Consider the following 12,007-nt stretch of genomic DNA (forward strand, 5'->3'; position numbering starts at 1 on the left):
ATAGATAAGAAGAACTTCAAAAACCAAGTCACCAAGCACCATGCCCATAAGGCGCTGAAAAGTGGCCGGAGCATTGCACAGCCCGAACGGCATCCTGGTCCACTCAAACAGCCCAAATGGAGTGGTGACGGCTGTCTTCTCCCGGTCCTTCTCACTCACAGCCACCTGGAAATACCCAGCAGTCAAATCCAGTGTAGAGAACAGTTTGGCATTGCCCAACGCATCCAAGGATTCATCTATCCGTGGAAGTGGATAGGCAACTTTATACGTCACTTGGTTCAGCTTTCGATAATCGCAGCAGAAACGCACGCTGCCATCCTTCTTCATAACGATAACTGCGGGTGATGCCCAGGGGCTACTGCTCTCTTTGAGGATTCACTGTGATACCAGGTTTTGGACATGCTTTTTGACCTCTTGAAATATCTGCGGTGGCACTCTACGATGACGCTGCTTTATCGGCGGTACTTCGCCAGTAGGGATATCATGCACCACTGCCGTGGTGTAACCATAATCCTGATCATCTCTGGAGAAGACATCCCTGTGTTCTGATAACAACTTGACGATCCTTTCACATTGTGCTGGCGTGAGGCCTTCACAGTTTACCTCAGCTAGAACTGGTGGCTGTATGTGTAAGTTATTGTCTTCCTGAATCTTGTCTGCCATTAATTCCTTGACGTGAAGCACACCGCCATCTTCCTCAAATTCAAGAACATCCTTTGCGACCACCTCTTTTGGCATAAAAACAGAAGCCACTCTAGATCGGGGTGCAATTCTAACGGCCTTTTCACTCAAGTTCACCATACGCACAGGGACCTTTCCACAGTCTGTTTTAGCAAGAACGTGAGCCACTAAAAGTCCTTTCGGCAGACTCGCTCCGGCTGCAGGTTCAACTAGCACATTACATTTCACCCTAGGTGACACTCCACAGTGGCCTTCAAGTACCTTCTCACAGCGGGGAGGAAAAGTGACAGCTTGTCTTCCGGCAATCTTAACATACCCAATCCTTCCGTCAGGCCCTAGATGTCCTGTTTCCTTCTCAACTCTAGCAAGTACCCTCCGGACTTGAGCTTCATCTCGCTGACTATACTTGTCTACCTTTTCCATCCCCTCCGCTGAGATGAACAGAGACTGAACTTCATTGAGTATATTCATACCGATGATCCCAGACACTCCTTTCATTTCCTTGACGTCATGGCTTGTGTCCGTCAGAACGAATATACACTTCCCAGAAAGCACTTTTCCCAGACATTCTACATCGGCCTGTAAGCAACCTAAGACAGGAATGTCTAGTCCATTGGCCGCTGTCAGTTTGACCCAGCATGCAGAGGACAACTTCAGCTTTTGTTCCCCAAAGTGCTGTCTGAAGTGTGACTCAGAGATGGTGGACACCTCTGACCCTGTATCTAAGAGGCACTTGGTCTTGACACCTGCTATCTTCACCTCAACAGTGAGACAATCCCCAAAAGCACTATCCTTCAGTTTTTCAGCAGTCTCATCAGCCAGCCATTCTGCCGTGTGACATATAATCAACGAGGGCCCTGGGCTTTTCTGCACTGCACCTCCTGAGTCTTTCTCTACAACTTCAGTTGACTCCACTGTACATTGTGGGGAAGCTGGTCCCTCCCAGACTTGCCACCTTGTGGACAATAACGACTGGTGTGTCCAGGTTCACCACACGAATAACAAATATAACGGCCTTCACTGTCTTTTAATGGTTGTCTCTTTGGACGGCTCTGCGGTGATCTATTTCTCTCTTTTGCATGAACAACTTGATATAATTCCTCTTGACGGGCGGCTATTTTCTGGATCGCCTCATGCAATTTATCTAAAGACAGAGTGGAGGGAGCATCCTGTACTGCAGCAGCATTCACCACCCCTTTGAAACGGGTACTGGGCCTGACATTACTAGAAGGCTGTGCTTCCTCCTCTTCTGACCAGGTAATTGCAGCTTGCATCAACTCCACGAAACTCAATTCTGGCTCTAGGCTTTAGGTGCTGTTTCACCAGCTCTACCCTATCCTCAGTGGGCACCCTCATGACTTGAAATGCAGACTTCATCGATGCTACCCATTCTTCAACACTCAGCTCTCCTGGTTTTGCCATGCAACCAGTGAAATCAGGGAGCTTCCTGTCTCGAGGGATATAAATGGCAGCTGGGGTCGTGTGTGCAGAGGCCTGACTCTCAATTACCACCTTTGCTAAGGATAGGGCCTCTCTCTGCTCTGCCCTGGCTTGATCAAGTACCCCTGCCTGCTCAGCAAACCTCCTCTGCATCTCTGCCATCTCTCTTTTTAATTCCTCGAGCTCAGACATCTTGCTTGACAAAAACTACCTGTGGGCCTGGAGACATGTGACTACTTAAATGTACCTAATTCGATCCTGTTCGTGACGCCACTTTTGTAACGGGAGTATTTAGCCCGTCGTGTAGGGGAAATAGATTACGGCTGCCCTGGAAGTTTGGACAACGAAAGGATCTTGGTCCCCGCTCCCCAAACGTTTTAGTCTCGTTACACACTAATGTGTGTATGTGGTTTCTTACTTTATTGTGTTATAACACTACTGATTGACAAGGGTAGGCTTCAGGTATGGTAATTTTTCACGGTGTCGTCCTGAAGTGAAATTGCATATGCGAGACAACACAGTGTAATATGCTCCTCCCTCCCCAGATCTAATAAAGTAAGTGAGACTCCCCCACTCCCTAGCAGCTCTCAACAAAAAGGTATACTGCAAATAAGTGCAAAATGGAATTAAACAGAGTTTATTATTTTATTATGATTATTTCTTCTGTTTGAGTAAAGGATTAAATGAAAGAAAATAAAAGAATTTAGTCTTTGTGTTGTCTTTTGAATTCACATCAACACTTTCAACACAACAGTTGAAAAAAACTCTTTCACTTGTGGTATAACAAATCCCTTAAGAGACTTCACAATGAGATCACTTGCACTTTTGTCAATTTGTAAACCCACAAATTTTCACCTTTTCAAATTATCATTTTCAAACAATCACATTTGAAAACAACAAACAAAAAACGGAAACATACACAATTAAATCTCACCTCAGAGTGAGCACTTATATGAAACGTCCCTTCAAATGTTTACTCACAGTTACTCAAGTTCTTTAGTCCACTTGGATTACCACGTCCATTAGTTCAGTCACAAAAAAAAAAAATAGAAAAAAAAACAGTTTGTAGAACGATGATTTAGAGTGCATTGTCTGGACGTAGGGTGTTGAAATAAACTGGAGATCACGTAGTTTAAGTGTGCAAGTTCAAAAACTCACTCAACCTTGCAAAAAATGTCCTGAAGACAAACCGTCAAAACAAAACCCAAACTGAAGATGAATCAAAACTGAGATGTCACTTGGATGGCAGGGAAGTAACACAATCTTCCAACTTAAATCGGCGGAAAAGTTACGTCTCTGCATGAACTGCATTATACAGCGACCTCAGTCTCACATGCTCTGACACGTGCAGTAAACTCAATTACACGTGAACAGTCCCGCTGAACTGTTAACTCTTGGCGATACTTTTCAATCAAAACACGAGAAGTGCAAAATACAGCAAAAAGATATGTGACAAGTCTCTTGATGACAAAAATCAGGGGATTTGCACTTTAAACGTATTCGCAGCTTCCGTGGCCTTCACGATTTGGTTAACGCGTCATTCTAGCAGCCAACCCATACCACGAGAGCAAAACTGGAAAAAACTCTTCTTCATTATGAAACATGGGTCACCTTCCACACTCTCACTTAGTGCTGTCGCCCTTTATTCGACTCAAGCCCCGATAATCTTCTGTTGAAGCAAATTTATCGAACGAACTTCGATCACGACACTGCACTCACTTCTGTGTGTGACACACTCATACATCGCGCTCTTCTCCGTCTCTCTCTGCTGCACTCCCTGCACTCGCAAAAAGCGGATCACTCGCCAAAATAAAAGTATTCCATAATAATCTCCTTTCAAAATAATATACCCGTTACATATAGCAATTGGTTCCAGTCTCAAATTAGATTTTTAGGCCAGTAGGTGGCAACAGGTGACTGTCTTAAAGGGATAGTTCACCCAAAAATGAAAATTCGACTTTATTCAAAATTTTCTTCTTTTCCGTGTCAGTCTTTGATGTGCATTCATGACATTACCACAACACATACGTGTGCATTTCTCTGCTTGTAAACAAGGCGCAGCGCATCCGAGTTCAGCAGCACCACACACATGCGTTATTCGTCTTAATTTGTGTTCCAAAGATGTCCAAAGACAACATGAGGCTTTGACTTCCTTTGAAAAGGATTTGAAATGGTTCCAGCAGCAGGAACTCTGAAGCGACGTCTTTATTCGTGGCATTTACAAACGTCAACAACTGGTGAATTGAGAACAATGTGATCGGAGCTGTTTTTGTTGTGTGTCGTGGGCTTCGTGATAACGGAGATGGAATGTAAACGCACAATTTGCACATGAAAATGTGACTATATCTCCTATGACAACTTGCAGTGTTACATATCATCGAGGCTGAGAAAAGAACAAAACACTGCAGACAATAGGTGAATGCTGTTATCACTCTTTTCCATGTTCGTGGAGTAAATATTTTTACATGGCTTTTTAAAAATGTTGGGTAGCTGGTGTTTAGTATGCGTTTGGCCAATCAGCGTACGCTGTGTCACTGGTAGTTCCTGTAGAACTATTTTAGACTCTACTCTGAAGTAGGAGCTAATTTAGTTCCCCCAAATGGAGTTCTTAGAACTAAACACATTAGTTCCTGTGGTGAGAACACACCAAAAAGTGAGAACTTTCGCCAATAGTTCTAGGAACTACAAAAAGGCTCATCCGGTGCGAAAGCGCCTTTACACAACAATTGGTTCCAGTCATCAAATGTATTTGGTTGAGCGTTAAACTGTTACATTGTTACACCAGTAGCTGGTGACAGGTCTTAATGAGTGAGTCATTGAATTATTCTCTCAAACAAACGATTGTTCAACATTCAAGAAAAAAAAAGAAAAAAACACCAGGACTGTGTTTGCTCAGAGAAATGCAGTTTCTGCTTTGGCTTAGTTTTGAACTGTTTACCTTGGTGGAACAAAACTAAAAAAAAAATTGTTGTAATTATGCATATACTAATTTCCTGCAGTATATCTGGGCACAGGAGCCTTTACCTAATCTGTTTTGCCAATATCCTACTATTATAGTTTTAACTCAGGGTGCTTAGAAAATAGATGTGTGGCATGAGAGCATGAGAAAAGTGTCAATTGCACGAATCTCAAGCTGAATGCATGAGAGTTGGCAGCCCTGTGGTGAGTGTTTCCTTGCTTCCTGGAATACCCCCAGTACTGTATAAATAAAAACACACACAAATATGTCTCTTAAAGTGTCTAAATTACAAAATAAGCATTTATTTCTTTTCTGCGCACATTTTTTTTTTTTTGACAATATGTGCAAGGGTTTTTAAATCCGTGCTGAAAAGTATGTACAATATGACAAACCAGTGCATTACATAGAAACTTCACAGCAGAGTATCTGACAGGTGCCCAAGACCGATGGTCTACATCTGAGAGTGAGGCTTGATTATCCTACATGTTTTCACAAAATTATTTGCGTGTCTGAAACATTAATGCAGTTGATAGTAATATTTTATACAATAGAAACATGACATCTCAAACAACAAAAAAGAGACTAAATGGCACAAAAATACGAGAGTGGATGTTGAAGTTCCAGTACCAAATATGAGTCTGTGAACACATTTTAAGCCCACACAGCAATACATTTTTTCATGCCAACTTTAAAGATAAAAATGTTCCTTGTGTTGAAATGACATATGATTATTATATGTCTTATTATTATTATATAATAAGTTATATAATAAGACATATGCTACACATCATAAAGCAGTACCACATGAATAAGAAACAAAGCCCTTTTTCTGAAACTTCTTGCAGAACACCGTTCACATCTTTGCATGCATTGTTTTCTTGTTTTACTAAAAAAAACCTCAATTGATCTGTTTTCACCAATGAATGATTATTCATTTAAACCACCAATCAAATAAAATAAAAATAATTAAATTATACTATTTATGACTCATATATTTTATAACTTTATGAAAAACAGAGTTGGGAGAAGCCTTCTTTCTGTTCTTTTTCTCTGAATATCTTAAATATTCACACTTATTCACACATTTAGCATTTTTGGCAAAAACGGAACATTAAAAATCAATTATGTTGAAACTGATGTTGAGCTTGCAATGTAAGTTTTATATATTTTCACATGGCCTTTAAGGCTTTTATGAAAAAAATGAAGAGAAAGGGAATGGAAAAAAGTGGTCTAAAAAATGGAAAACCCCTGAAAAAAACACAACAACAACGGTGGAACTAGAAACAATGCAACTAACACAAAACATTGACTTAAGGCATCATTAATTAATTAAAAAAATATTTATGCTTTAATTAAATGAGACATTTAAATGAAAAAAAAAATCTTCTTCCCATTCAAAGACCCAGAGCATCATAAATTAAGGCACTCATACTCTATACGTATGTTTGATTGCTTAGTCTCATGTTTTGCATTTTGTCTAATTTAACTGCACTATATGTATGTATAGTGGTGCATTTGTGCAATCTGTGGGATATTTATTGGGGTTCATAACATTATTTTAACAATTATTTAGGTTATCTACTCCAAATTAATATGAAGAGTCAACTATAAGTCATTTTTAGATGAATCACCTTAAAAGTATAAGCACCTTGTCTTTGTGGTAATCTCAAAACATTTCTCTTTTTGTTTGATCTTCCCGACAACAGCAACACTGACTTAACCAATGGTGAGAGTTTAGGGCAGGGGCTCTCGACCAATAGGAGAGCATTTGGAAATCCTGTTTGAAAACAGTCATTATTTAGTTTGGTGCTGTTATAGTGGTGCATGAATTACACACTTTAGCTTTAACATTTCTGTTTCAGTCAAGTAATTGTTTTCCTGATATTTACATACGGCAAAAATCGTACAAGAAAGTTGATGGCTGTCTAATTTGATGATTCCAGACATTCACTGCAACCCATCTGGAATACCTGAGAAATACTGCGGGCATGAAGACGCTTTCTACCTCAGAAAACAAGACAGGTATCACACTGAATACGGATGATAATTTTGATAAAGCCATTAATTTATCATTAACATGGTATTGCAAACATAACTTTATATACACTTTAAAGCTTTACATTTACAGTACAGACCTTTTCCTCTTCATACTTGAAGACTAAAAGCGTGAAAAACGTCAGTGCCAAAAAATGCTTTGTGAAAAGAAAAAAAAAATGAATGTGCCAATATTCATAGACCATAACACTAATCAAAACAAATGCTTTGAAATGAAAAACATCCCTGTACAGCACTTCATCAAAACAAGCTCTAAAAGTGAGTTATTGGAATAGACCTCCATATTTAACCCTGTTGCCAATAAGAGTGTATGGTTCTGATTACAGGACTGTAGATCGCTATAGATGTTGCCAGGACAGGTTCCTGATCCTTGCTATGTTGATGAAGAATGTCGTAGTCGGGTTACAGATGAGGGTCTGTGGGATGTCGAGTTTAGACAAGATGAACCTTTGGTGCTTTGCTGTTCAAGCTTGACTCTCGTGGTTTGGCAAAATGTCCACCAATCTTGTGGCATCTTAGAGGTTCACTTGAGTTCACATTCAGTCGAATTTTGCAGTGAGCAACATGAAGATAAATCAACATGCCAAGCAAAGCGCTGGGTTCTCTTTGGTATGCTCTACAATACATTAGTTGTGAACCCAGATGTCCTACATGATCTTCATATTTCTGGTGATGCTTCTGCTTTGTGATCCATGACCTTGGCTAGCGGTGAAGTATGAGTTTACCTGAGGGGTGGAGGCTAGATCCACAGGCTTCAATTAGAGTCCTTCATATCTTCCTTCATGTCCTCGACTGATTTTCTCTTGAAGAATCCAGCCTGGAGGAGAACATTCAACATAGTCAACATTCAGCATCACCGTGGTACTGTGAGTGTGCAGAAGAATTAACATAAGCAAATTAGAATGCTTACCTTCCATAAAGCAAAGATGACAAGTGCCAGAATTAAAAGTCCTATTAGAATACTAAGGATTATAATCCATAGTGGGATTCCACTTCGTATGTCTTTGGTGACTTGAATCTTCACCTGCAGTAAAGATATAACACTAGTCACTATTTAAAAGCTAAAATGGAGAACAAGTCCTAATTTAAAGGTGCTTTAAGAGATTTAAGCCATTCTGCTAACTGTTCACACCAAGGATGATATAACAATAGTTAATAGTTAATAATTAAAAAAATAATAATTAAAAAGGAACCTCTGCATGGATGAATTGTTCACAATAAGATCAGTAACAAGCATTTAGAAAATAGATAGGGTGAACTAACATTTCCACTTTAATAGTATGAAATAAAATATTATTTAGGGATGCATGATACATTAGTACCAGATGTGTTAACTGTCAATATTAGAGTTTTTATTTTTATTTTCTGTAGCCAAAGAAAAAAAACTGTCTCATCATAGAACGACACATTAGCACTTCCTGTTTTCATAACCCAGGATATTCTCATGAGTTTCTACAGGTACATCTCAAAAAAATTGAATATCATGAAAAGGTTCATTTTTTCTTGCAACTTATTTCAAAAAGTGAAACCTTCATATATTTTAGATTCATTACATGTAAAGTAAAACATTTCAAAAGTTTTTTTGTTTTAATTTTGATGATTAGCGCTTACAGCTCATGAAAGTCAAAAATCAGTATCTCAGAATATTAGAATATTTACATTTGAGTTTCAATTAATGACCATCCCTACAGTATAAATTCTGGGTATCTCTTGTTCTTTGAAACCACAATAATGGGGAAGACTGCTGACTTGGCAATGGTCCAGAAGACGAACATTGACGCCCTCCACAAAGAGGGGTAAGTCACAGAGGGTCATTCATGAAAGGTGTGGCTGTTCACAGAGTGCTGTATCGAAGCATAATGCAAAGTTGACTGGAAGGAAGAATTTGGGTAGGAAAAGGTGCACAAGCAGCAGGGATGACCGCAAGCTTGAGAATATTGTCAAGCAAAGCTTGAAAAGCAGAGCTTCACAAGTAGTGGACTGAAGCTGGAGTCAGTGCATCACCACGCTCAGACATCTTCAGGGAAAGAGCTACCAAGCCTGTGGGGAAAAAGAACTGGACTGTTGCTCAGTGGTCCAAAGTCCTCTTTTCAGATGAAAGTAAATTTTGCATTTCATTCGGAAATCAAGGTCCCAGAGTCTGGAGGAAGAGTGGAGAGGCACAGAATCCATGATGCTTGAAGTCCAGTGTGACGTTTCCACAGTCAGTGATAATTTGGGCTGCCATGTCATCTGCTGGTGTTGGTCCACTGTGTTTTCTGAAGTCCACAGTCAATGCAGCCATCTACCAAGACATTTTAGAGCACTTCATGCTTCCTTCTGCTGACAAGCTTTATGGAGATGCTGATTTCCTTTTCCAGCAGGACTTGGCACCTGCCCACACTGCCAAAGGTACCTAAAGCTGGTTCAATGACCATGGTGTTACTGTGCTTGATTGGCCAGCAAACTCACCTGACCTGAACCCCATAGAGAATCTATGGGGTATTGTCAAGAGGAAGATGAGAGACACCAGACCCAACAATGCAGATGACCTGAAGGCTGCTATCAAAGCAACCTGGGCTTCCATTACACCTGAGCAGTGCCACAGGATGATTGCCTTCATGCCACGCCGCATTGATGCAGTAATTCATGCAAAAGGAGGCCCGACCAAGTATTGAGTACATAGAAATGAACATACTTTTCAGAAGCCTGACATTTCTGTTTAAAATATCCTTTTTTTATTGATCTTATGTAATGTTCTAATTTTCTGAGACACAGAATTTTGGGTTTTCATTATCTGTAAGCCATAATCATCAAAATTTCAAGAAATAAAGGCTTGAAATATTTCACTCTATGTGTAATGAATCTATATAATATATGGGTTTCACTTTCTGAAATGAGTGACAAAAATATTGACCTTTTTCATGATATTCTAATTTTTTTAGATGTACCTGTATATTCTACTCATTTTGTTTACCTCTTTCTACTTTAGTTCTTTTAAAACCTTTGTATATTTATGTGTTATATATTACACTTGTTTCTGTTCAGTTTGTTCATTCTTGTCACTTTTTGTTTTGGTTTGTGCCTGTGTTTTCTCCTGTGCCAGAAGGTTTTGTTTTTATTACACATACTGCTTGCGATAGATATCAATTTTTCTCTATTTAGATTACTTTAGATAAAGTTCACTTAAAGTAAATCCTTAAAAATAAACGATTTAATAATAAAAAAATATTTTTGGAAATCTGATGTACATTATAGATGATAAAATTCACTTGTAGCATCACAACTGTTTTTAGTTTTTATTGTTTTACTTTTAGTTATCAGCCATAACGATTCAGGGTAACACTTTCTATGAAGCCCATATTTATAAAGATTGTTTGACTATTCTAGTACAACTTCACACAATCAACAAGGTGCGTGCAAAAAACAGTTATGGTATACTGGGACAATACCAGTAACACTTGTGATGTCAAGGGGTCATAACAGTCATTATAATTCCTTAAAGGGGTCATATGATGCTTTTTTAAAGATCATTATTTGGCGTAACAGAATATCTTGACATGCTTTAATGTTCAAAAAACATTCTTTTTCAAATACTGTATATTATTGTAGGTCCTCTATGCCCCGCCTCTCTCAAACACTTCGTTTTCTACAAAGTCCCTCCTTCCGACAAGCGCAGTCTGTTCTGATTGGCCAACTGGCACAGTGCATTGTGATTGGCCGAACACCACAAGCTCTTGTCGGAAATGTAACGCCCCTTTCCATAATCGCGAGCTTCAGCTTTCAAAATAAGAGTAAAGACAGTTAATAATGTCCTTAGTTTTACCATCAGTTCAAGCCCGAGAGGGGAACAGAGTCGTGTGACAGACACAGTGATGATGCTCGTATGTATTTGCACACAAGCTGCGATTAAGATAGCTGACGTGCTGTGATGTGACCCTGTCTCTCTCTCTCTCTCTCTCACATACGCGCACACACACACACACACACACACACATGATACGCAAAACTCCACATTTGAACAGTCAGAACGCCATTAGAACGTCAGATTTTCATAGCAAAGTCAGAATTACCTCCTCTCCTAGGTTCATGAAACGGTCGTTCATAAAATGCGTTGTGATAACATCTGGGTTGTGCTGTTCTGTTGTAAGTAATCTTAATGATTCCTAAATGCATCTACTTTCAAAAGGCCAAATAAAGTGCTTTTGCTTTCACCTAGAAACACACAGCGTCTCCCTGACACGGCTGCATCAACACTACTGCGGTTACTGAAACCATGCCTTCTCTCTTTGCGTGAACATTTGGGCACAATTACGCAAATATATCCACATCGTGACGTGACGTATACATGTGGGGGTGTGTTTGAATGCGCCGTTTTAGGGGCGTGGCAGAGTCTTAACTTTGATAAAGAATACCTCTTTGGTTTTGAGACTTTAGTCTTTGCAACTTCAGGGATCTTATCTATGCACAAACAGCTTGTAACACTCCAAAGAGAAAGGAAAACTTGAAATCGCATCATGACCCCTTTAAGAACACTCTTATAATGTATTTTAAATACGGGCCTCATAGAAAGCCGTATTTATAATACGTTACCCAGTTCAGTTCTAACATCACTGCATTCCCACTATTTTTCCCTTTCTGTTCACTGCAGCTATGAATAGTCAATGATTACCCATCAATAGGGAAGGGAAGTGGTGTGTGGAATTTGTGCTCTGCATTAAACCCAAGTGTACACCAAGTGTAATCCAAGTGTACACACAGTAGTGAACATACACCCGGAGCAGTGGGCAATGTACCTGATGCAATGTTTAATCTTAATGGTCATGAAGTTAATTTACAGTAATAGTAATAGTACTTTCACCCACAAATTTAAATTACCCCATGATTTACTGA

The 12,007-nt window shown here is 39.5% G+C and overlaps 1 protein-coding gene across 1 annotated transcript in view; it reads right to left on the reverse strand.

The window, feature by feature from the left end:
• Window positions 1-5,349: 5,349 nt before the first annotated feature.
• Window positions 5,350-12,007, reverse strand: part of LOC306864217 (integrin alpha-1-like) — a 51,836-nt gene continuing 45,178 nt past the window's right edge. The window contains exons 29-30 of the mRNA XM_079408054.1: window positions 8,046-8,159; window positions 5,350-7,952 (exon numbers count right to left, since the gene is read on the reverse strand). Of these exons, the coding sequence (XP_079264180.1) occupies window positions 7,890-7,952; window positions 8,046-8,159 (177 nt within the window). The 3' untranslated portion in view covers window positions 5,350-7,889. The remainder of the gene's footprint in view (window positions 7,953-8,045; window positions 8,160-12,007) is intronic.

This window comes from Barbus barbus, assembly GCF_936440315.1.
Source record: "Barbus barbus genome assembly, chromosome: 45".
Lineage (NCBI taxonomy): Eukaryota > Metazoa > Chordata > Actinopteri > Cypriniformes > Cyprinidae > Barbus > Barbus barbus.